Genomic DNA, 26474 nt, shown 5'->3' with positions numbered 1-26474 from the left:
AGGAGGAAGAGGAAGAGGAGAAAGCGGAAGTGGGGGAGGAAGAAGAGGAGGAGGAGGAGTTGGAAGGGGAGGAGGAAGAGGGGGAGCAGGAAGAGGGGCAGAAGGAAGAAGAAGAGGGGGAGGAGAAAGAGAAAGAAGAGTAAGAGGAGGGGGAAGAAAGACAAGGGGAAGGGGAGGAGGAGGAGGACGGGGAGGAGCTTCGCCGCGGCCTGCTCCGCCCAGCCGGGGTCGGTGGCCGCATGGCTTCGGTCTCCTCTGCGACCTTCTCGGGCCACGGGGCTCGGTCCCTACTGCAATTCCTGCGGCTGGTAGGGCAGCTCAAGGTGAGCGGGCACCAGGCCGGGAGGCCGCGGCCGAGCGGGCGGGACTGTGGGGCGGCGGAGCTTCCGGCCTCCCCGCTCGGCCCGCGGTCTTTCCCCTTCCTGCGCCGCGTCAGCCACGCCGAATTCGGGAAAGGCCCCAGTCCTGCGGATGCGGCCGCGCGTCGCCGACGGTGGACGGAGGAAGCAGCCGGCGGGACAGGCTGGCCAGCTGGGGCGGCCCGGAGTCTGAGCCTAGAGCCTGGCGCCGCGAGGTCCGCCCTGCAGCCGCGCCGGTTCCCGGAGAGCAGCCGGCCTGGCCCTGCCTGCACTGAGCTTTTCCGGGGCTCACGACCCCAGAACTCATGTGTGTGTGTGTGTGTGCGCGCGCGCGCGCGCGCTCACGACCTGTGTGTGTGTGTGTGTGTGTGTGTGTGTGTGTGTGTAAAGCGCGGCTGCTTCTGAGCACGGGTGGGAAGAACAGAATCTGTCGGCTCTTCAGATTTTAAGTGGAGCTTTTTATGTCTGTCTCACAGTTACTTCCAGAAACAAGACTTTTCTCCCGGCCACCCCGCAAACGGGATTTAATGTAATACACACGAGTTTCATCATGTGCGTCTTCCCTGTCTCTCTCCCAAGTTCAAAGTAAATTATCCGTTTCATGCCACTCTGACTACTATTTATAACATTCCTTAGAGATGTAGAATTCTGAGGAAGAAATGCAGTTTCACAAGATGAAGTTATGATGTGAATAAAAGGAAGAGTCACGGCTGGTGGTAGCATCAAGCAGTTAGAAGTGCCCTTATCCCTTGTGCCTCAGAATTTGGAAGCCTATCACTCGTTCACTTTCAGACCCTTCAATACAGTGTTTTCTGCTTGTGTAGGATTATTTGAAGGCACAAAGCCGCAACTCTTGTTCGGAAAAATGCAGTTTTGTTTTTGTTTAAAGGACTTGCATATGTTCCATAATTATACATCAGTAACAGAGTAATTTGACGAATGGACTTTGTGACTTAACTCTCTCTGTCTTCTACCCTTTCATTCTCTGAGCTCTCTAGTTCATTTGATTCCAGATGTCTATCATTTTAGCTAGTTTAGCAAAACATTTTGTAATAGGTTCTGAAATTACGACCCGGCTTCTGTGTGTTATATCCTGGACATCTCTTGAAGAGCATAGCAGATAGTTAATATTTGTTCTTTAAAACTTCTTTTTCTTTTTCATATTTATCAGAGAGTCCCACGGACTGGCTGGGTATACAGAAATGTCCAGAGGCCGGAGAGCGTTTCAGATCACATGTACCGGATGGCAGTTATGGCTATGGTGATCAAAGATGACCGTCTTAACAAAGACCGGTAAGCTGAGCTGGACTTTGATGCTCGTGAGAGATTCTGGTCTATGGGTGTGCACCCGTTTTTACCACTGAGACCCATGTCAAATCCTTGTAGGTTAGTTTATAGGTCAAGACAAATTATTTGAAGCAAACCATACAAATTTAGGATGTGGGTTATGTTGCCTCAGTTGTTGTAAACTGCAATCTGGGGTTTCTGTTGGCAAGTGATAGAGCCTGCCTAGGGTATCGGGGGAAACTTAAGTGTGATATTGGGGCCTTGAAGGTGAGTGTGTTATGTCTAAAATTCTAGCATTGTATTAGTACACTGTGTGCTCTTTCCTAGTGCCTTTTATGGATAGTAGTTTCCATTCGTGAGGCTTCCTTTTGGAGTTGTATGTACAAGACATAGCTGAGAAAGAGGTATCTTCTCCCCCTTCATTTAATTGACAAGTGTTAAAATGCTTTTTGAGCACAGAACAAAAGTTTACTAGCATGTAAGAGAGTAAATAAATCCCAAGTGAATTACGCAGGCCCAAAATAGCTTCTGTAAGAAGTGAAATGTAAGTTATGGTCGAAAATGTTAAGTATTATAAGAGCAGGGGAGATCACCTGTTCTTGGTTGATCTTAATGGAGGAGGTGCAATCTGAGTTGAGCTCAAAAGGGTTAACGTAGCCAGAGAGGTAGGAGAAGTCACTGCATGCAGAGAGAAGGGCAGATAAACCAAAGCCCTGAGTGTAGGAAAGTAAAGGTGTATTTTGCAAATGAGAAATAAATCAACTTGACTGCAGCAAAGAGTTCATTTGGGAAGCCTGAGGAGTCCTCTGTTACTCAGCAGATGATGTGGAACTGAGGAGGTTTTTGGCAAATGGTACAAGGTGAAAGTGAGGTCCAATAGAGATGCAGTTTGGAGTAGTCTGGGATTTGAACTGGACCAGAAAGAGACTAGAGGCAGGGAAATCTCAGAGGACACTGTTGGGCCTTGTACTGCCTTGGTAGTGTGGGGAGCCTAAAACATACTGGCCCTATGGGGCATTTATCTCATTACTTGACTTCCTATTTTGATGATGAATTATCACAACCACTATTCCTTAACCGCTAATAATCATAACCACTTATTGAATGATTCACATGTGTCAGGAACATGAAAGTTGTCAAATGTAATCTTGTTTTTTTTTTTTTGAGACAGTCTCACTCTGTCGCCCAGGCTGGAGTGCAGTGGTGCAGTGTCAGCCAACTACAACCTCCACCTCCCAGATTCAAAGGATTCTCCTGCCTGAGCCTCCTGAGTAGCTGGGATTACAGGTGTGTGCCACCACACCCAGCTAATTTTTGTATTTTTAATAGAGATGGGGTTTCACCATGTTGCTAGGCTGGTCTCGAACTCCTGACCTCAGGTGATCCGCCACCTCGGCCTCCCAAAGTGCTGGTATGACAGGCGTGAGCCACCGCACCTGGCCTATTTATCAGCCTTTTAAAGTGAGATTTCAGAGATAAACCATTTAAGAAAAAAAATTAATGCTGACAATTTCCCCTATACTCACATGTATTTTATTGAATATGAACTAACAGTTTTGATCAGAACTGTTGTAGGCTGGCAGAATATAACTACTTTAGAAAATACTACATTAAAATACTCTGTGAGGGTGGAGAAAAAATATATATATTATATAACTTTGGAAGAGTATAGAGAAGGAACTTGTAGTAAATATAATTCTGTGTAATTATTCGACATTTCTTGCCTGATCAGATGTGTACGCCTAGCCCTGGTTCATGATATGGCAGAATGCATCGTTGGGGACATAGCACCAGCAGATAACATCCCCAAAGAAGAAAAACATAGGCGAGAAGAGGTCAGTGTTGACTATTGACTCTGCAAAAAACCACCAGAAAAACCTGTTGCTGAAGCAAAGCTAAGTTTATGAGACCTGTTACAGTTAGGGAGAATACCGCCTTGATAGTCTTAGTAGTGTCTTAGGAAGGGGAAGGTCAGGGGAAGATATTTTTAGAGATTCAGGGCCTGGGCTGGAGAATATTAAGATGGATCTGACAAGTTAGGCAACTAGCTGGGATTGCACAGTTTAGGATATAATAGATTTAGATTGGTAAACATATGAAGGAAGGTTGTAATGAGTTTTGAAGAGTAAACTGTTAGTGTTGACCCAGTTTTAGGGGGTTTACAGCCTTATCTTCCAGAAGCAGGGATTTCCTGGAATAAGCAACAGATTGGATTTTGCTTGTTGTGTTAGTCTGTTCTTTTGTAGCTTTTATAAAGAAATACCCGAGGCTAGGTAATTTTTATTTTATTTTATTTTTGTTAATTTCACCTTTTATTTTAGTTACAGGGTACATGTGTAGATTTGTTACATGGGAATATTGTGTGATGCTGAGGTTTGGAGTACAGATCCTGTCACCCTGATAGTAAGCCAATAGGTAGTTTTTTTAACCCCCCTCTCCCTCCACCCTAACTTTCATTAGAATAATGGAAATAGCTGGAATTTAAATGAATTTGTAGGAATTCTCCATGCTAAATAAGCTTTTTGGAGAGAAGTTCTATAAATCACAAATCGAATCATTATTGTAATTATTATTTAGTAAATTTTAAGTTACTCCTTTAACTTAGGGGTTGAAGGTAAAGAAAAGTCAAGTATTTGTATTAGAAAGAAATGAATAACATCAATAATGTATTAAATTAACATCAGTTTGGACTCTAAACCCAAAGCCCAGGGCAAACGAGGAAGATATGTTTGAAGCAGAAGCTGGAAAATGAAGGAAGCCTTTTTTGAATGCTGAGTGGTTGGTTTTCAATTCAAGAGTTATTGCTAGCTACTTTTATTAGAGGCCTAAGAGATTGGTCCTAAATTGCTGAGTAGTAGGAGTGTTTATTGAGATGGTTTAACAGGGCAAGTGGGTTTAAATGTCTATTCTCAGAGCTGGGGAGACTGGAGCTTGTGGGGAAAAGAAAGAGACATCAGACTGTTACTGTGTCTTTGTAGAAAAGGAAGACATAAGAAACTCCATTTTGATCTGTACACCTGTAGACTAACGGGCTCAGTAGCCAGCAGGATTTTTGCCCTTCAAAGGTAAGAAGAGCCACAAGGAACGAGAGTCCCAGTTTAAGAGTTCCAACCTACCCAAAAGTATAGGCACAAGGGGAATAGTATAAGGAATGTGTTCTTCCTGCCAAAGTTTAGGTCCAAGATACAGGCTGACCAAGACAGGAAAAGGGGAGGAGTCTAAGGAAATGTTTCTCTACATGAATCTGCACTGCCATGAATAAAGAACTGTTCTGTTGACTGGCAGAATTAATATAAAAAGAAACCAATTAGTTCGAGATTCTTAGTTGCAGAAAGGAATTAGCAGCTGAACCCAGAGGATGGTGAGTAATGAAGTATAACACAGAGGGAAAGGAAGGGAAAAAAATTCCTCAATTACACAGCTCATTGTAGGATAGTTTTATTCAAGGGTAAATCTGGACATTGTGGACGAGAAATCATATTCTAAAGTACCAGTGAGTCATTGAAGACCTTAAAGTGAAGAGAAGGCAAGGAAAAATGGGGCCTAGAGGAAAAAGACAGACTTCCCTCTGGAAGCACACAGTGAATTTGAGATTCACTCCGCAGAGGAGCAAGTCAAAACCTTCTGGAGAAGAACCAGTCAGTGTGAACCATCTCCAACAACTGGAAGTGAGGAGGACCTATGACTCTCCCTACAAGAGCTGAGTCCTGGCTGGTGACACCCCATGGACAGGCACAGAGGGGACCTGAGCAATCAGAGAGGATACTGCTGCCTTCTAGGATGCTATATCCTGGCTTTGATGAAAAACCTTTCCAGCCTCATTAAACCTCCTGACTGCTGCTCCTGCTGATTCACAGGGGAATAAATGTCATAAGCAGAAGGCAATGGGGAAACATCTTAAAGAACCACAAGTTCTTGGACAAGAAACCAAAGGCTTGGAGAGCACTGATGTTCTATTGCCTCTTCCTGCTGCTGGTCAGGATTTGGGAAGAGAGAAGAAAATCAGGGAGGTGAACAATTCTTTATGCAGATGGTGTTTATGAACAAGATTTGGATGTCTGAACCATGCATTAAGATAATTAAATAAGGGTTTCTTGGCTCTGAGTGGAATTTGCCTAATGAGAACCAGGAAACCTCATTTGCCCTTGCTGGCTACATCAGTGAGCCTCTAAACTAAAGTAGGAGGGAGAAAAAATACAGTGGTCCCTCAGTATCTATGGGGTATTGGTTCCAGACCCCCATAGATAACCAAATCTGCAGATGCTCAAGATAAAATGGTGTCGTATTTGTATATCACCTGCACATACCCTCCCATATACTTTGTCATCTCTGTATTACTTATGATACCTAATATAATGCAAATGCTATGTAAATAGTTGATAACACTGTATTGTTTTTTATTTGTATCATTTAAAAAAAATTTTTTTTTTATCTATGGTTGGTTGAATCCGTTAATGCAATACCCACAGATATGGAGGACCAACTGTACTTGATAAACCTGGAAGGCTGATTGTTTTGAAGAAAAGTAGGTATTAAGATGAAAGGGAGAATGAGGGCATAGAAGAAACAAATTCAGAAAGGAGCCAAAAGCAATACTTGTAGTCTGGCCTCATTCCTAAACATATTAACATACACTTGATATTATGCAGGTTGATAATGCAGGTTGATAAATGATGTCTGATAAGGATCACTGTGATCTAGTGAGGTGGAACTTGAAGCTGGAATATAGTGGTGGCAGGTCATATTCCTTTGCAAAGGGGAAACCTTATTGAAACAGAGGGCAGAGTCGTGGTATGCCTGTGTCTGGGAGGGTTAAAGTTGCTAAAGAACTTGGAGATTACAAAGAGAATGGAACTTTATCATAGAGTAAGTATGACAAGAAGGAGAAAATGAAAAACACAGAAAACATTTATAGAGTGCTTATTATGTGGCAGATTTATAAAGTGCTTATTATGTGCCAATAATAAGCACTTTATATGTGTATTAACTGTTTAATCCCTATGATCCCTTTAGGTAGGTACCAATATTTAACCCCACTGTGTAGATGAGAAACCTGAAGGACAAAGAGGTCAAATGACTTGCTCAGGGTTCCACAGCTAGTGTTAATAAATGGCGAGCCGGGTTTGAAACCCAGTCTGGATCTGGTCTTCAGTTGACTACTACACTCTTCAGCCTCATCAGTGTCTGAATGATGAATAATACTTTCCAGATACTTGTCACAAAACTGACACAAAATATTTGCTGAAAGCTTCATTCAGCTCGGCACTTTAGGCAGATTTTTGACATATTTTGCTAACAGAGGAAGAGGCTAGGGAAGCTGTCACTCTAAATCTATGACTGAACAACAAGGTGAAACTCAGTATAGAAGTGGAAGTGTCAGGGCTCATCGCTTGCCAGGAAGGGAAAGGCTGGCATACTCAGCTGTGTACCCTGGACCTCAGCCATGTTGATTTCAGAGGGTTCAATTAAAAAGGCATGATTCTGGCATGTGCTGCCAAACAAAGAATATTAACTCTCTACAAGGTTTCAAAAATGCAATTCTGATTGTGTGATTAACAAATATCAATCAGCCTAGATTCAGAAAATCATAGTTCAGTTTCAGGAAGAGAGCAACAATGTATTTGCTGTTTTGTTTTTTTAAAGAATATGGTGATTTTGAACAAAAAGAAGCCTATTAATAACTTAGTAATTGGATGTGATCACCAAAAAGCCAATTCAGTCTTACACTGCACTTAAAGGAATATAGTATCTAGCATGAGGAAGGTGATGATTCCATTTTCTTCCACCTTGGTCAGATCATACATATATCACTGTATTCAGTTCTTAGGTGTGTCATTTTAAAGAGAATAAAATAGTCTCTTGTCAGAGCAGGACTTTCATGTTTGCATTCTACAGTTGAGATGTTCATATACCTGTATGTACATATGATTTAGTTCATTCTTTTCAACTGGAAGTAATTGGCAAACTTGTGTTTCTGCAATAGTGTAGAGAAAAGCAATCTATAAAGACACAGTTAATTTGTGAAAATATAAAGTATTTTCTCAAGTATTCTTGCTGAAATTTGTGAAAAAGAAACAAGGGAGAATGCATGTACAACATAAGCTAAATTCCTTCCTACTAAGGGTAGTGTGATGCTACCACTCTGTAACTGAACAAGCCATTCAAGATGGTGATGTTATTTATAAGAGTGGATTGTTGACATTGGCAAATGTGGTTTGCTCTGGAAGTGGTTGTATTCTGTAACATTTTTTTTCTCCCAGTAATAAATAAATATACACACAAACGTCCAATTTTATTTTCACTGCTTTCCCGCAACTCACTATTTTATTTTATGTAAGACCTTTATATTGCCAAAAATGGTTTTTATAGCCATATTCCGTTCAAAGAGCCTAACCTCTGTGGTTAGAAGAACTGAGGCTGATTAAAAGGTATGGAATGAAGGTGGTGAAGGAATTTGAAGCCTTTTGAGAGTACTGGAGTAATTCAGAAATAAAGGAAGGATACTGGAGTAACTCATAAATAAAGGAGAAGACTGGAGGATAAGGGTAGCTCCTGGGATCTTTGAGACCAGAAAGTACAGAAAGCCTAGAAGTACAGGACACCCTCTACTCTTATTTTGTCTCTGCTTTTCATTAGGTTTTGGCTAACTCTCACGCTTCTCCTTGTGGTGGGGAATATGGCTTCTCTCCTAGCCTCTGCTTGACAAATGCAGATGGCCCCTGAATGCCTGGTTTGAATTATAAGATTTTCTCTTAGACCAGTCACTGTGGCCACAGATAGTCCAGCCCAGCGGGGTCACTGTCCACCTGTTTGACGTTGTGTTTGTGGGTTAGAGAGGAAAGCAGGAGGGATGGGTTAGGTGTGGTAGAAGAACTACAGGGAAAATTTTCAGCTTGATATAAGAAAATAATTTCTGCCAGTACTGTCTAAAGCCATGCGGGCAGCCTCTTGAGGTACTAGGCTCCCTACCAATGCACACATTCTTGGAAAGAGGATAGAACTGTTCCATGATGCTATTGAAGGGTTCAGATACTACATGGATGGTTTAGCTAATTGCCGTTTAATATCCCTTTTCAGCCTGTGAGTCTGTGAGCCTACAAAATTCTATCATGTAACTTCCTTTATGTTAATGGCAATAATCGCTCATTTGTATTGTACTTTACATCTTGCAATAAAAACATGTTAACAATAGAAAATGAATATACAAAAAATCTCTTTTGAGCTTTGTAATTCAGTATTCCTTTCCCATTCTCCCCACTCAGGTTTGTTTTGAACTCTCGTATGCTTATGATTGAAATGTATGTGGGTATGTTGTGATTTATCCACAGATGTAAAATCCTTGAACACCTCTGATATTTCTGTAATTGTCTCATGACCTCCTCATTGTCCTTTTCTATGTCTGTTGTGTTGTAGACCACAAAAGAGGTGCTAAGCGAAGCCCATATGAATGATTACACTTATTTATTTAAGGTATACAACTGCCTGCCTTCCTCACAAGCTATAAATATTGTCCAGTATAGGCCAATTTACTCTGCTGCCCCTGTGAGAGTTGTTTGTAAGAATCCGAACCTATTTGTCTTTTGCAGAGTGGTTGTTAACTTTGATAAATGTCAATATAATTAAAGATAATGGTTTGATATTTCAGGAAGCTATGAAGCAGATAACCCAGCTCCTACCAGAGGACCTCAGAAAGGAGCTCTATGAACTTTGGGAAGTAAGTATATATGGTACGTTACTGTTTTTAATTTGTATCTGAATTTATATGGCTCCCTGATGTTGTACTTGACTTAGATGATCTTAACAAGCGGTCCCTAACTTATTACTGTCTGGTTTGTGTCTGTTTCTCACTTCCCAGCTGCTGCAGAAATTTCTCCTGATGGATAGAAATTTTGTATCTCTCCAAGTTCCCCATTTCCCTCGCCACCCCAACTCCTGGCACTTGACTCACAGCCCTTGAGTTCTTGCTGCTTTGCCCACACCCACCCATTTTTGGTCCTTGAAAAGAACATGGACTTGGGGATAGTTCAGAACTGGGATTGAATCCCACCTCTCCACTTTGAGGTTCTGTGACCTCGGCACGTTTCCCTCACTGAGTCTGTTGCTCATCTGTAAGACCCTGGAGGGTTGTTAGGGTTGGATGAGGTCAAGGTGAAGTGCCACAGAGATGCCTGGCATGGAACAGGGCTCTACCAGTGCTCACTCCCTTCCCAGTGCTGCTCCCTTCCCAGTGCTGCTGATAGTGAAGGGAGGTTAGGCTGGAAGGAAAGGGCAGGTTCAGCTGTTGTTTCCCATTGCTTCTCTCTTCTACTGTTGTCTTTCATTTGTGAAGGGAAAAAAAAATTCCCCTTTCCAATTACAGTTTCTCTCTTCCAGCCAGTCCACAATGGCCCTTCCTTGCTTGAGCCCTAAGCCTCACCTTATTCATAGATAGCCTTTTCCTCCCACTCTCACTTTTCACATCTTCTTCAAAGTCCATATTCATCCTCCTGTCTTAAAGCTTGATCTTCCACCTTCCCTTTCTACTTCCTTACTCAGGCCCCTTCCTGCTTTGCCTCTGCCAAAGCTGGCAGAGTTTCATGTCTTACTCCCTCATGTGCTGGGTCAGGTTGTCCCTTGTCTTAGGAGTGAGAGGGGAAGTGCCCAGGGTTGAAACCCTGCACAACTCCTTCTAGAAATGCCATGTAACGCTCAGATTCTGTACGGCACTGTCATTTTCTGTGGTTTGGGTTGATGGTGGGATGAAATAGCCATTTTAAGGCATTCAGGTGTGGTGCAGAGACCAGAGCCTTGCAGCCAGAGAGACCTGAGTTTGGATCCAACTCCTATTTACACACCCATGTGTGAGTTACTTGACTCTATTTAACCACATTTTCTCCTCTAGAAAATGAGAATCATACAGGTTCCCACACCCTTATCCCCAGTTATGAAATTCAGAAACCTCAGAGGACCAGTTTTTAGGAAATTTGACCTGACCTGAACTCATTAGGCAGCAAATCTTACCTGAAACAACATCAGGCTATTTAGAGTCCTCATCCATCTCTCTTGGTGTGGAACTGGGTATGCTTTGATGCAGAAATCTTCATCCGGCAACTGAGTGCTGTCCCAGACCTCACTAGAGGCATGACTTAGTGTACACCATATGTACCATATTATTTTTCTAAAATAAGAAAATGCTGAAAGCCAAAAGCTCTGGCCCCAGGGTTTAAGATGAGAGATTGTAGGCCTTCAATACTTATCTCGTTGAATAATCATGAAAATTAAACCTGGCAAAGTATGTGTAGTATCTAGCTTGGAGCCTGGCTCAGACAGTACCTGTTACTACTAGGTATAGCAGGGTTTCTTTAGAAAAGTGTGCCTCGTCTCAAAGTATATACTTTCAAATGAACTTTCAGAACACTCCTTATATGTTGGGAAATAATGGAGTGGAGTTAGGTTGCATGTCATTCATAAAAGAAAAAACTATAGCACCTCATGTATTGTCGCCTAAGGGGGAAACACTCTTGTATTAATAATTTGAAAAACTTCTACAATAGTTTGTACCTTTGTGCCTAATTATTGTAGACATGGTGGCAGTTATCTATGAAATTATTTTCTTAGCCATCAGTAACTGGCGAAAAACTTTACTGTAAAATTTACTTGCAGTAGTATCTTCCAAAGATAAATGCTACAAAAGCTATTTAGAACGGCTTTGAATTTGAACAAATATAAAACAGAGAATTAAAACACTTGATAACCCCTAAAGAGGTAACAAGTTTACTATCTTATAAATGTCATTGGTTGAATTAATGAAGCCTGATAAAGATTTCTCTCCAAAAGCAAAAGGAGGATTCTTCCTTGCCTCTTTCTAGCTGTTGGTTATTGCAGTCCTTGGTTCGCAGACACATCACTCCAGTCTCTTCCCTGTAGTCACATGGTATTGGCCCTATGTCAGAACCCATGTCCAAATTTCCCTCTATTGAATAAGGGTCCGCTCTCATCAAGTAAGACCACGTCTTAACTTGATCACTTCTGTCAAGACCCTATTTCCAAATAGGGTCACATTCACAGGTCACATTTACAGGTTGTAGGTGGACATAAATTTTTCAACATAGTATTCAACACAGTACAAGTTTCTGTAATAATTTATGCATTTTATACTTCATGTCTAATGTTGGTACATAAGTTTCAGACTTCCAAGGTTCAAATAGTGGCTCCCCTGTTTACTAGCTGTGAGATCTTGAGCAATGTACTTAATCTCTCTGTGCCTCAATTTCCTCATCTGTAAAATGGCAATAATTATAGGGTTGTAGGAATTAAAGTAATTAATATACATAAAGCACTGAGGATACTGCCTGGCACATAGTAAGCTCTATTTTTCTCTGTCTCCAGTCCATGTATCGTGGTTTTTGGTTTAAGAAAGTAGGGTCATTCTGTACTCACTGAGCTTATAATAGCATTAGTTACATAGAAAATGACAGTTGATTGGTTTTAGAAATGCTAATTACAACTATTTATCACTTTAAAATATTTCTTAGCCCAGAGGATCACATCTATTTGCAGCCATTAAACATCCTTGATTATAATTTATCTTTTATCATAGAAGGTGAAATCACATTTCACCCAGCCAAGAAAAAACATTTTTATTTTATTTTTCTGAAAGTATCACAGAAAGATGTCTTCTCCACCACCTGCATTTTGCCTTAAAGAAATGTCCTTTTGAGCCCCAAGGCATGAGGGGAGCCTCTCCCGCATGTGAAATGCCTAGTACACCCCACCGTCCTTGGATTGTTTCTAACCCCAAGTTTTCTCTCCACATTGTCAGAAGTTCAGTCAATTGGAGATACAGTTAGGTTAACAAGTACCCTTTTAAAAATGTCTGCCCCCAATTCATTCATCAAAGTACAGGTGGGGCTTGATGTAGAGCAGCATAAGGACCCCAGGACCCTGGAGGGAGAGTCACTAGGAGGTCGGAGAGGGGAAGATGCAAAAGATAAACTTCCAAGAGATCAGCACTTCACTCAGGGCCAACCTTTTCCCCAGGAAGAAGGAAATGTTTAATCTTCCTGTTTTCTTTTCCTCTGCCTATTTAGTCCTCCATTTTCAGGACCTAGAATTTGAATCTCCATCCTGCTTGGACTCCTTGTCCCTCTGTTGCTCTTTGAAACCCCAGTCTGAGTCCTCTCCTGTCCTACCAGAAGGCTGCGAAACACTGATTCAGAGACTCTGTGCCGTGGGGACTGGGGTCACAGCCGCCCTGGCCACCAGGCTCTGCAGAGCCTCAGGGCTGCCAGCACCCCATCAGTGGGCCTCGGGTCACCTCCCTGCCCCTCTCTCCCCCTCCCCTGTCTCTGCCCCACATCAGCTGTTCAGCCCTCTCTTCAAGCATGTATCTTGTCACTTCTCCCCTGATTTTATAGCAAGTATTCTTGCCTCTTCCTTCTTTGAGAACATAGACACTGTCAGATAGGAAGTTTTCCAGCTTTTTAGAAGCCTTGCAAATATGTTCACCAACCCTATTTCAGAATAATTTTCCCTGAATGCCACATTTCCCTACTTCTCTTCAGCACTAAACAGGTGAGGAGCTGGCTGCACTCCCCAACTCTGCTTCCTCACAGCCACCATGCTGTGACTGACAGGCCCACCAGGCACTGCTCTTGCTAAGGTCACAGCCGGCCTCCGTGTGGGTGTGGCTGGATCCGGCAACCCCGCTCTGCCTGTGTGCTGCCTGACACTGTGGCGGCATGAGGTGTTGCCACTCTACTGCTGAAAACCTCATCCCTCCGGTTGTGACATCGCCCTCTCCTGGTTTTCTCTGAGCCTTTCTGGCTGTTTATTTTTTCAAACGTTCCCCTCCTTCAACCTACATCTTCAGAACCTGTGTCTTCCTCTCGGGGCCATGTCCTCGGCCTTCTTTTCTCTCCACACCCCTCCTGTGCTTCAGCGATCATGTGCTGATTGCTCCATACATTCTCCTGAAAAACCTTCCTCCGAAGCCCCAGACTTGTAAATCCAGCAGCCTCCTGAACAATTACACCTAATCGTCCACAGGAACCTCGACTCAACAGCCTCACGCCTGTGCCAGTTCTCTTCTGCCATTTTTATTATTTTTAAAGCCTTTTATTGAGAAATAAAATACTCAAAACCATGCAAAAGTCCAAGAGTAGCATAATGAGTTATTAGAAAGATAACTTTCTTCTAACTACAACTCAGGTAAAGATTTAGAACTTTTTCATTCACCCCAGAAGCCCTTCTCTTTGCCCCAATCCAAACACCCTCCCCCAACAAAAGTTACCACTACCCTGATTTTCACAGACATCACTAGAATGTCTTTAAGGTTTAATCACTTAACTATTCATTTCTAGATATTTTAGTTTAATCATGCTCACTTTTTTTAAAGCTTAATGTCTTTTAAATCTCCTTTAATCTACAGTCTCCCCCTCCATTTCTTTCTTTTTCTTATAATTTACCTGTTGAATCCAGACCATTTGACCTATAGAGTTTCCCATAGTTTCCCCGTTGCACACTTGTGGTGCCGGTCACGTTCCTCTGTTCTCTTATTTTATACAGATTGGCAGCTGGTTCCACAGGCTAGATCACACTCAGGTTGGAACCTTTTGGCAAAACTATGGGGGCATCTTGGGTTCTTTTGTCATGCACCACATAATGACTAGTTTTTCTTCATGCTTACATCCCTTAATACTTTGGGGCTTCAGAATGGTAATATTCTAATATTTTATTTTTGTTTTTATTTATTAGCTGAAATAATTTTGTGCTTCACTCTCATCTACTGTGATTACAGTTCACATAGGAAAAGGGGGTAAATATGCTTCTTCGATAGCAGAAATGGCAGGGCATTCCAGCTTCATCTTGAGCATGTTCCACCCTGACCTCCTGTTTTGTTTTTTGTTTGTTTATTTTAAAGTAGAAAATGGTATTCCAAGACCATATAATGAGCATTATGGATGGTCATTGCACATATAATACCTTGTGAGTTCATATTGATGTTTTCAATTCAAATTCAGTACTACAGAGGTTTTACTTAACCACTTCTCTATTATGGTGCGTATCCTTTTTTCCACAACAGGAATCCTGGCTACATAGTACAGAGAGGATGCTAGCATTAGAAAGTTTTATAAATACTCATTTGCTTTATCCCTCTTTACACATGAAGCAGTATCAGAATGACAGTTGTATATACCACCATCATTAATTCTGATTACTGAAAACAATTTTAAAAATGGTTTTGCCTGTACTATCCGAGTTATTGTATTTTTTTGAATAGTTGGACTATATCTACATTGTTAAAACATTTCACCATTTCACACTATGACCTTTTCCTTTTAACTGCATTTAGTTTTACTTCTACAAGTAACCATATAGTTATGTTTATCACCAGTCCTTATGTCAATTTCTCAACAGTTTTGTTTTTCTGAGACTTGTTGCCTAGTAGATTCCTCATGAATGCCTCACAGAACAGTATTCCTTCTTCTTGCATGTTATTAATAGTTTCTCTGTGTTCTTTATACTTGAAAGTCAGTTTCATTGCATGTTAAATCCTTGTTCCCAGTTTCTTTTCTTGAATATCTTAAATCAGATTATTTATATCAAAATGGAACAGATTTAAGATTTAAGGTCCCGGGATCCTTATACTGCTCTACATCAAGCCCCAACTGTACTTTGAGGGACAGATGGGGGAGACATTTTTAAAAGGGTACTTGTTAAGCCAACTGTATCTCCAGTTGACTGAACTTCTGACAATGTGGAGAAGCTGTTGAAGTCTGATCATAATTTTATTTTCCTTAAATGCCAGATACTCTTTTTACATAGGTGTCCAAAGGATTTTTTTTCTTTTAAGTCTGGTAATTTTATTAGAATGTATCTTCATGTTGCTCATTCTGGGTTAATATCCTTAGGTATTTGGCATGAATTTTCAATATATACTCTGAATTTTTTTTTTAATTTAATTTTAAGGTTTTCTTGAGGTATAGTTTTCCTTTTGCTTTGCTATTCTTTTTTCTGGGACTCTTCTGTATCTGTATGTTGGTTCTTCTTTGCCTGTCTTCACTATTTGTCACCTTATCTCAAACTCTTTTTATCATCTTCATTTCTGCTCAACTTTTAAACTTTCCATTTCTATTTCTCTTAAGGCATTATTTATCATATTTAATTACCCTTGTGTTCCTTGTTTACCCTTGCATTCCTTATTGCTTAGTTTCTAAAACAACCTTTTATCTTACATTTCACTGTTTTTATGTTGTTCTTCTATGTCTTATATCATTTTCTTTTCTTTTCTTTTCTTTTTATACTTTAAGTTCTGGGATACATGTGCAGAACGTGCAGGTTTGTTACCTAGGTATACATGTGGCATGGTGGTTTGCTGCACCCATCAACCCGTCATCTACATTAGGTATTTCTCCTAATGCTATCCCTACCCTTGCCCCCCACCCCCCAACAGGCCCCAGTGTGTGATGTTCCCCTCCCTGTGCCCGTATGTTCTCATTGTTCCACTCCCACTTATGAGTGAGAACATATGGTGGTTGGTTTTCTGTTCCTGTGTTAGTTTGCTGAGAATGATGGTTTCCAGCTTCATCCATGTCCCTGCAAAGGACATGAACTCATTCTTTTTTATGCGTTCATAGTATTCCATGGTGTATATGTACCACATTTTCTTTTTCCAGTCTAACATTGATGGGCATTTGGGTTGGTTCCAAGTCTTTGCTATAGTGAATAGTGCCCCATTAAACATACGTGTGCATGTGTCTTTATAGCAGAATGATTTATAATCCTTTGGGTGTATACCCGGTAATGGGATTGCTGGGTCAAATGGTATTTCTAGTTCTAGATCCTTGAGGAATCTTCACATTGTCTTCCACAGTGGTTGAACTAATTTGCACTCCCACCAACAGTGTAGAAGCATTCCTGTTTCTCCACATCCTCTCCAGCATCTGTTGTTTCCTGACTTTTTAATGATTGCCATTCTAACTGGCGTGAGATGGTATCTCATTGTGGTTTTCATTTGCATTTCTCTAATGACCAGTGATAATGAGCTTTTTTTCATATGTTTGTTGGTCACATAAATGTCTTCTTTTGAAAAGTGTCTGTTCATATCCTTTGCCCACTTTTTGATGGGGTTATTTGTTTTTTTCTTATAAATTTGGTAAAGTTCCTGGTAGATTCTGGATATTAGCCCTTTGTCAGATGGATAGATTGCAGAAATTTTCTCCCATTCTGTAGGTTGCCTGTTCACTCTGATGATAGTTTCTTTTGCTGTGCAGAAGCTCTTTAGTTTAATTAGATCCCATTTGTCAATTTTGGCTTTTGTTGCAATTGCTTTTGGTGTTTAGTCATGAAGTCTTTGCCTATGCTTATGTCCTGAATGGTATTGCCTAGGTTTTCTTCTAGGGTTTTTATTGTTTTAGGTCTTACGTTTAAATCTTTAATCCATCTTGAGTTAATTTTTGTATAAGGTGTAAGCAAAGGGTCCAGTTTCAGTTTTCTGCATATGACTAGCCAGTTTTCCCAATTATTAAATAGGGAATCCTTTCCCCATTTCTTGTTTTTGTCAGGTTTGTCAAAGATCAGATGGTTGTAAGTGTGTGTGTTGTTATTTCTGAGGCCTCTGTTCTCTTCCATTGGTCTATATATCTGTTTTGGTACCAGTACCGTGCTGTTTTGGTTACTATAGAATTGTAGTATAGTTTGAAGTCAGGTAGTGTGATGCCTCCAGTTTTGTTGTTTTTGCTTAGGATTGTGTTGGCTATGTGGGCTCTTTTTTGGTTCCATATGAAATTTAAAGTAGTTTTTTTCTAATTCTGTGGAGAAAGTCAATGGTAGCTTAATAGGAATAGCATTGAATATATAAATTACTTTGGGCAGTATGGCCATTTTCACGATATTGATTCTTCCTATCTATGAGCATGGAATGTTTTTCCATTTGTTTGTGTCCTCTTATTTCCTTGAGCAGTGGTTTGTAGTTCTCCTTGAAAAGGTCCTTCACATTCCTTGTAAGTTGTATTCCTAGGTATTTTATTCTCTTTCTAGCAATTGTGAATGAGAGTTTGCTCATGATTTGGCTTTCTGTTTGTCTGTTATTGGTGTATAGGAATGCTTGTGATTTTTGCACATTGATTTTGTATCCTGAGACTTTGCTGAAGTTGCTTATCACCTTAAGGAGTTTTGGGGCTGAGACAATGGGGTTTTCTAAATATACAATCATGACATCTGCAAACAGAGGTAATTTGACTTCCTCTGTTCCTATTTGAATACTCTTTTATTTCTTTCTCTTGCCTGATTGCCCTGGGCAGAACTTCCAATAACATGTTGAATAGGAGTGGTGAGAGAGGGCATCCTTGTCTTGTGCCGGTTTTCAAAGGGAATGATTCCAGCTTTTGCCCATTCAGTACGATATTGGCTGTGGGTTTATCATAAATAGCTCTTATTATTTTGAGATATGTTCCATCAGTACCTAGTTTATTGAGAGTCTTTAGCATGAAGAGGTGTTGAATTTTATTGAAGGCCTTTTCTGTATCTGTTGAGATAATCATGTGATTTTTGTCATTGGTTCTGTTTATGTGATGGATTATGTTTATTGATTTGCATATGTTAAACCAGCCTTGCATCCCAAAGATGAAGCCTATATTTAGGACAGTTAGCTCTTCTTGTCGCATTCATCCCTTTACCATTATGTAATGCCCTTCTTTGTCTTTTTTTTATATTTGTTGGTTTAAAGTCTGTTTTATCAGGGACTAGGATTGCAACCCTGCTTTTTTTTGCTTCCCATTTGCTTGGTAAATCTTCCTCCATCCATTTATTTTGAGCCTGTGTGTGTCTTTGCACATAAGATGGGTCTCCTGAATACAGCACACTAATGGGTCTTGACTCTTTATCCAATTTGCCAGTCTGTGCCTTTTAATCGGGGCATTTAGCCCATTTACATTTAAGGTTAGTATTGTTACGTGTGAATTTGATCCTGTCATTATGATGCTAGCTGGTCATTTTGCCCATTAGTTGATGCAGTTTCTTTATAGTGTCGATGGTCTTTGCATTTTGGTTTGTTTTCACAGTGGCTGGTACTGGTTTTTCTTTTCCATATTTAGTTCTTCCTTCAGGAGCTCTTGTAAGGCAGGCCTGGTGGTGACAGAATCCCTCAGCATTTGCTTCTATGTAAAAGATTTTATTTCTCCTTCACCTATGAAGCTTAGTTTGGCTGGTTGTGAAATTCTGAGTTGAAAATCTTTTCTTTTTTCTTTTTTCTGTTTTTTTTTTTTTTTTTTTTTTTTTTTTTTTTTGAGATGGAGTCTGGCTGTTATTGGCCTGGGCTGGAGTGCAATGGCACACTCTCGGCTCACTGCAACCTCCGCCTCCCGGATTCCAGCAATTCTCCTTTCTCAACCTCCCGAGTAGCTGAGATTATAGGCGCCCGCCACCATGCCTGCCTAATTTTTGTATTTTTAGTAGAGACAGGGTTTCACCATGTTGGCCAGGCTGGTCTCGAACTCCTGACCTCAGATGATCTGCCTGCCTGGGCCTCCCAAAGTGTTTGGATTACAGGCATGAGCCACCATGCCCGGCCCTTTTTTAAAGAATGTTGAGTATTGGCCCCCACTCTCTTCTGGCTTGTAGGATTTCTGCAGAGAGATCCGCTGTTAGTCTGATGGGCTTCCCTTTGTGGGTAACCCGACCTTTCTCTCTGGTTGCCCTTAACATTTTTTCCTCTATTTCTACCTTGGTGAATCTGCTGATTATGTGTCTTGGGGTTGCTCTTCTTGAGGAGTATTTTTGTGGTGTTCTCTGTATTTCCTGAATTTGAATGTTGGCCTATCTTGCTAGGTTGGATAATATCCTGAAGTGTGTTTACCAACTTGGTTCCATTCTCCCCATCACTTTTTGGTACGCCAGTCAAACATTTGGTCTTTTCACATAGTCCCATATTTCTTGGAGGCTTTTTTCGTTCTTTTTCATTCTTTTTTCTCTAATCTTGTCTTCACACTTTATTTCATTAAATTGATCTTCAGTCTCTGGTATGCTTTCTTCCCCTTGACTGATTTGGCTACTGATACTTGTGTATGCTTCACAAAGTTCTCATGCTGTTTTTCCACTCCATCAGGTCATTTTTGCTCTTTTCTAAACTGTTTATTCTAGTTAGCAATTCCTCTAACCTTTTATCAAGGTTCTTAGCTTCCTTGCATTGGGTTAGAACATGCTCCTTTAGCTCAGAGGAGTTTGTTGTTACCCACCTTCTGAATCCTACTTCTGTCAATTTGTCAAACTCATTCTCCCTCCAGTTTTGTTCCCTTGCTGGTAAGGAATTGTGATCCTTTGTAGGAGAAGGGGCATTCTGTTTTTTTGAATTTTCAGCCTTTTTGCGCTGTTTTTTCCTCATCTTTGTGGATTTATCTACCTTTGGTCTTTGCTGTTGGTGACCTTTGGATGGAGTTTTTGTGTGGTTGTCCTTTCTGTTGATGTTGATGCTATTGCTTTCTGTTTCTTAGTTTTCCTTCTAACAGGCCCCTCTTCTGCAGGTCTGCTGGCGTTTGCTGGGGGTCCACTCCAGACCCTGTTTGCCTGAGTATCACCAGCAGAGGCTGCAGAACAGCAAAGATTGCTGCCTGTTCCTTCCTCTAGAAGCTTCGTCCCAGAGGGGCACCCCTTAGATGCTAGCCAGAGCTCTCCTGTATGAGATGTCTGTCAACCCCTGCTGGGAGGTGTCTCCCAGTCAGGAAGCGTGGAGGTCAGGGAGAGAGTCTGTCCCTTAGCAGAGCTTGAGCACTGTGCTAGGAGATCTGCTGCTGTCTTCAGAGCCAGCAGGCGGGAACATTTAAGTCTACTGAAGCTGCACCCACAGCTGCCCCTTCCCTCAGGTGCTCTGTCTCAAGGAGATGGGAGTTTTATCTATAAGCCCCTGATTAGGGCTACGGCCTTTCTTTCAGAGATGCTCTGCCCAGAGAGGAGGAATTTGGGAGCTAGTCTTGCTACGGTGGCTTTGCAGCGATGCAGTGGGCTCTGCCCAGTTGGAACTTCCAGCAGCTTTGTTTACACTCAAGCCTCAGAAATGGCGGACGCCCCTCCTGCTACCAAGCTCGAGTGTCCCAGGTTGACTTCACACTGCTGTGCTAGCAGCGAGAATTTCAAGCCAGTGGATCTTAGCTTGCTGGGCTCTGTGGAGGTGGGATCCACTGATCAAGACCACTTGGCTCCCTGGCTTCAGCCCCCTTTCTAGGGGAGTGAACAGTGTGTCTTGCTGGTATTCCAGGTTCCACTGGGGTATGAAAAAAAAAAACTGTAGCTAGCTCGGTGTCTGCCCAAACGGCTGCCCAGTTTTGTGCTTGAAACCTAGGGCCCTTGTGGTGTAAGCACTCAAGGGAATCCCCTGGTCTGTGGGTTGCAAAGACTGTGGGAAAAGCACAGTATTTGGGCCAGAATGCACCCTTCCTCACAGCACAGTCTCTCATGAGTTCCATTGGCTAGGGGAGGGAGTTCCCCAACCCCTTGCGCTTCCTGGGTGAGGCGACACCTCATCCTGCTTTGGCTTGCCCTCCATGGGCTATACCCACTGTCTAACCAGTCCCACTGAGATGAACCGGGTACCCCAGTTGGAAATGCAGAAATCACCCTCCTTCTGCCTTGGTCTTGCTGGGAGCTGCAGACCAGAGCTGTTCCTATTCGGCCATCTTGCCCAGGAATCTCATCTTGTATCATTTTCTTAATGTCTTTTATCTCTTTTTGAAATATAGACTCGAGTTCTCTTTTTAAAATGTAATTATCTTTTTGATATGTCTTTTTGACACAAATTGCCTGTGAGATGTTATTTTGCTCTTATTCTTTTTATCTTATGGGATAGCTGTATAGGATCTGACCTTTGTGCTTTTCTGTTGCTTATTTTGATTGGCAATTAGTTTTACTGAACTTGGAAAGGAAATTTGGTTCAAATTGCTCTTTTTCTTTGTTATTTTTAATTTATTTATTTTTAAATTGACAAAAATTGTTTATGGCTCACAACATGATATTTTGAAATAAATGTTGTGGAATGGCTAAGCAAGCTAATTAACATGTGCATTACCTCACATACTATATTTTATGGTGAGAACAAGTTGCATTTTTAACTTCACAGAGCTGCTTCTGCTTTTGTTGTTGTTGTTGTGTTTTTTTAAATGTAGCATTAAAAAAATATGGTGGCTTGCTTTTAGAGATGTCCTCCTGGTTTCGTTCCCCTTCCCCATTTTTATCTGGGTCTTTTCTTCATCTGTGTTATCTGTATCCCACTCAATTTTGATTTTCTTCCCAGCAGTTTCTCCTCATGTGGGCCCTCTCCTGGAAAGGAGACCCAGCAGGTCAGATTGGAAAATTCACTAGGGCTGGGCTGTCTTTGATGTAAACTCCTTGTGCTCATCCACTATTGGAGTGGGCAAGATCCCTCCCAGTGTCAACTACTGTTCTTAAAATGTGAGATTTCTAGAGAATACCTGTTGGACCTTTTGAGATTCTCCTATTCTCAGATCCATCAGACATTAATCCTCTCTTACTCCCATGCTGATGGCATGTAGGGCTTATGGCTGGAGGTGGTTTGTCTCTACTTGCACATATTTGGACTTGATGGGAATGTCATGTCTCCCAGTTTTTGTTTGGGTTTTGCTGTTTCTTTGCTGTGTCAGGTTTTGTCTGTTTCTTCTCTTTTGCTCACTATTTTATCATGAACCTAGTTACTCAAACCAGAAACTAGGCATTTTCAGTTTTCCTTCTCATTTACTTTTATATTTTAGTTCACTTCTTTATCCTTAATATTTCTTAAATCCTACCACTTCTTTCCATTTTCACTGCTACTGTCTTAGACCAGATTCCTATAACGTCTCTGCTAGTGCTACAAAGTCTTAGAATCTGATTTCTCTGCTTCCAATCCAGATATTATCCACCTGTAGTTAGAGTGACCTTTCTGAAATGCAAATCTGAACCTAACTCTTCCTGACATTAGGAGCTACTGGCAATAATTTCTCCAAATGCCATGCATTCTTCTCACCCCTAGAGTTCTGTCTGTAGTATTATTTTGTGTGCTTTGCTTTTTTATTGAAGAATGCCTATATCATTATTTTTTGAGGGAAAATTTCAATAATTTATATTTCTTTTAAAAGAAATCTGTAAGTTCATGAGAACTTGTAATAAGATGTATTGTATTTCCTAATGGTCTTTAAATATTTTTCTCACTTTCAACAGAAAAAAAAATTTCTAGACTGCTATGCTTGGAGTATTCCATTTCCTTTTGTGAAATCATGAACTTGAATTTATTAAACATAAATATATAACTGTGAATGTGAATAAACAAATAAAATGAAATTATTTTCAAGTGCCTTTGAGATAAAGCAAAGTGTATTTGGTTCCATATGTAAATGATTCCCCCATACAGTTCTCAGCTTTATCAAATCCAAGTAGCTGCCTTTGTAAGAATAAGCATGTAATAAAAACTAAGAAACCTTTAATTGATTCATATCACATCACCCTGCCAAGAAACCATGACAGGTTTATTATCTGAACACATCTGGGGTAGAATTACAAACAAGAACTTGGCAGGGAAACCAGTTGGGAGCACTTTGTTCTTAATAGGAGAATGAATCTATATAGCATTAATTGGGACTTGTGGTTGGGTGGCATGCATCATTCTATAAGAAGCAGACCTCCTGGAGCTTCTTGTTCTAAGTCTGCACTGTAGAGGGAGGGACCAGTGGGAAGGGAAAGGTAAAAAAACTGCTCCCCCCACCACATTCACCACCTCCCACCTGCAACACATGCACACACCGGTGCATGTAAAATCCTCAGATCTTGGCTCTATCCTCAATAGTCTTAACCCAGAGGGACTTAATTAAATCTACCCTATGTGGAAAGTAAGCACAGAGATTTCCAGGTAAAGTGGTAACCAAAAGTAAATGATAAAGCTAGAAATTCACTTACAAATAACAAGGAAACCTGACATGAAATGGAGAGGGAAATACCAGTTTGAGAGGCATAAGACGAAGTATCAGCTTGATGTTAAAAATATCTAAACTACTTAGGTAGATTAAAGAACAATGGTCTTAAAATGAAGACACGGTATTAAACAGGAAGAAAAGATCTCGAAAGTACCTAAGATGAACATACGAGATTTCCATGGCTTCTGGTAGAATACTTAGAATGGAGAGCACATCTTTCTTGTATAGAGTCCTGGTGTTAGGCTGTGAAATTACAGGAGAAGTGTCTCTGATGGGTTTCTAAACAGTAGAGAAATGGGGCCGATACAGAATGTACTTGTAGCTGTCACTCTGATTTCGGATACCAGAGTCAGAATTTTCCCAGGATACCCTATTATGCAGCGCTAATCATGCTGCTTTAATTGTCCCTTTACTTAGGAGTACGAGACCCAATCTAGTGCAGAAGCCAAATTTGTGAAGCAGCTAGACCAATGTGAGATGATTCTTCAAGCATCTGAATATGAAGACCTTGAACACAAACCTGGGAGACTGCAAGACTTCTATGATTCCACAGCAGGTACTCAACACCATTTTCAACAAGAGTCCATTTTAGTTTGGCTTACTCGGTGTAGTGACTAATGTTAATATTAGGGAAACCCACTGTTGGTACCTTCATCTGACCCTTTCATGTGGAGCATCTAAAAAGAAAGGGAAGGAAACATTCGGGTAAGAGGCTGAGGATAGGAAATAAATGGAATAGAGTTTAATGTGGAATGAACAGTAAGCAACAACAGACACAGGCAAGAAAAGACGGTGAGAGAAGAGATGTTGGGTTGAACAGTCCCCCATGCTAGCCGTCATGGACATACAATAGCTTAGAGCTTGGTTGCTACCAAAGCAGAAATCTGGGGAGGTCTGAGGAGCAGGGATGACAGCACAGATCAGCCAATTGAAGTGTAGAGGTGTTTACAAGAGAGACACCTGCATCCTTGTTTACATCATGAGCCAGCCTAGCCCCTCTGATCTTCCTCCTTGTCTTTTCATATATAGGTGCTTCATTCTCCTTACTTAATTGCAGGTTTGGAATGGGCAGAGATTGTCTTCAGCTTTCTGGGCTCTCACACCTGAGTTTTCCCATAGTTCCTGGTAGAGGCACTCAGGAGCCTGGTGAAGTTTCCCCTACCTCTGCCTAATTGATAATTCCTTGCCTGAGTCTCATCCTTATTCTCAGTTGCACCTGGGGTGACAGAGCGTAAATGCCAAGTGGTCCCCTTCGGCCCCTTCCCAGGACCTGGAATCTCTTTCTGCTTTGGAATGAAGTGTGGGTCAGATCGTAGACTAGAGCCCCCAGTGAACCCTGGGATCAAGCTGGGGAAATGAATATACTCTCTTGTCAATATGGGAATGTATTTTTCCCTGTTCTTTTGCTTTGCAGGAAAATTCAATCACCCTGAGATAGTCCAGCTTGTTTCTGAACTTGAGGCAGAAAGAAACGCTAACATAGCTGCAGCTGCCAGTGAGCCACACTCCTGAGACACTCTCTAAATTGCTGCACTCCTGTAACAAACATTATTTTTCCATTTCATTGTATTGTGTTTTGCCATTGTTGGTCTGTTGATTTCCCTAGATGTGAGTCTGTTTGTTTTCAATTGTCTGGACTTCAGCAAGAAATGTGATACAACTTGGGCACTAAAAGAAGCCACAGAACAGGAAGCGGTCATGAAAGTGCCATGGATGAAGACTGGAGGTGGCAGTGCCTGTTTATGAACTAAATAAATAAATATTAAACGCCTAAAATATTGGAATATTTATTGGAGATTTAAAATCATCTTATTCTGACTTAATTACCGATATCCCCGAAGGCTAGATTCATTGAATAATAGAAAATTTCATTATGATTGCTTTTAAGAACAGATTCTTCAGCTGATTTAGTGATAAGAATCCAGAAAAGAAAATGTACTAGTAATGTATTCTCTCCCCAGATGAAATTGCTGCCTTATTCAGATTTACTCTCTTGAGCCAGATTTTGAATTTCACTGCAGACTGCTTCAGACTTCTAATCATAGGCTTGTAAACCTACTAATAGGCTCTGCCCCTCTTCCCAATACTTTTTGTCATTTAGAGATATAAACCGGGGCATATAAAAATGCAACTTGTATTCCTTTGTATATTTTTCCCGTCTGACTTATAAATCTTGAGACCTTTATTGTAAAAGCATGTATCATCAGGTTAGAAATATAAATAGGAACTGGGGTCATTGAGTCTCAGGTAGGGAATATATCAACGCGATTTCTTCCTCTCTTTTCCCTTTTATAGGATAAATAATCCACCCTGTCTGCCTTTACATTGAATAGTGCAAAAAAGAATACAATTTCTGCAAACCTGCCCAGTGTTTTGGTGTGGAGCAATGATGCTTGTCCCTTTAATTCAAATGTCACTTTCCATTTGAAGGCCTTTGAGGCTGGCATGGTGAAAATTCTAGGCAGCGTTTCTTTGGAAACTCTTTGCGGTATCCATGGATACCCAATCTGCAGGAAGCAAGGTACATGATCTTTTCAGAAGCAACACACATATGTATGTGTAATTGCTCTGTATCAAAAAGAAGAAAGAGGGTAAAGTCCATTACTGGATATATGGTTAGTAGGAAAACAACTCCATCTATTAGGATTGTGGAGTTTTTCCCTTGGCATGAAAACATACACACAAAATAACCCCAGATAAAGTTCAAGTATTTATAACCAGAAGGTGTTCTGTGGCCCTGCTGTTTTATTTTCAATGTTTTGTCTACCATAATTTTCATAAATAGCTAACAAAACAATTCACAGAGAGACTTTGGAAACTTCTACTGGGTTAAACTTTATAACTAGTCACTTAACCATTATCTCAGTTCATCATCTACCTACGAAATGGGAGT

The 26474-nt window shown here is 41.0% G+C and overlaps 1 protein-coding gene across 11 annotated transcripts; it reads left to right on the top strand.

Moving 5' to 3' along the window:
* HDDC2 (HD domain containing 2) lies at positions 1-25357 on the top strand. Of its 11 annotated transcripts, none has more exons than XM_054686267.2 (8): positions 398-666; positions 836-944; positions 1531-1652; positions 2814-2933; positions 3379-3481; positions 9292-9360; positions 23999-24137; positions 25188-25357. In XM_054686267.2, exons 3-8 carry the CDS (start codon positions 1594-1596, stop codon positions 25325-25327), a joined length of 630 nt encoding a protein of 209 aa, XP_054542242.1. In that variant the 5' UTR covers positions 398-666; positions 836-944; positions 1531-1593; the 3' UTR covers positions 25328-25357. The 11 variants fall into 11 exon arrangements, 9 of the variants coding, with proteins under 9 accessions (XP_001152848.2, XP_024213168.1, XP_054542240.1 ...); XM_063813416.1 differs by having other exon boundaries at positions 457-574; positions 836-888; XM_054686268.2 differs by having other exon boundaries at positions 457-574; positions 836-911.
* Positions 25358-26474: the final 1117 nt, after the last annotated feature.

Source organism: Pan troglodytes, chromosome 5 (genome assembly GCF_028858775.2).
Source record: "Pan troglodytes isolate AG18354 chromosome 5, NHGRI_mPanTro3-v2.0_pri, whole genome shotgun sequence".
NCBI classification, from domain to species: domain Eukaryota; kingdom Metazoa; phylum Chordata; class Mammalia; order Primates; family Hominidae; genus Pan; species Pan troglodytes.
This window is presented reverse-complemented; position numbering and strand designations above follow the sequence as displayed.

Bases quoted from the DNA above. Each gene is read 5' to 3' on its own strand.
- HDDC2 (XM_054686265.2), top strand. From the start codon at position 240: ATGGCTTCGGTCTCCTCTGCGACCTTCTCGGGCCACGGGGCTCGGTCC. The intron at 324-1,530 runs GTGAGCGGGCAC...CATATTTATCAG, and splicing joins GGCTGGTAGGGCAGCTCAAG to AGAGTCCCACGGACTGGCTG. The intron at 1,653-2,813 runs GTAAGCTGAGCT...TTTTTTTTTGAG, and splicing joins GACCGTCTTAACAAAGACCG to ACAGTCTCACTCTGTCGCCC.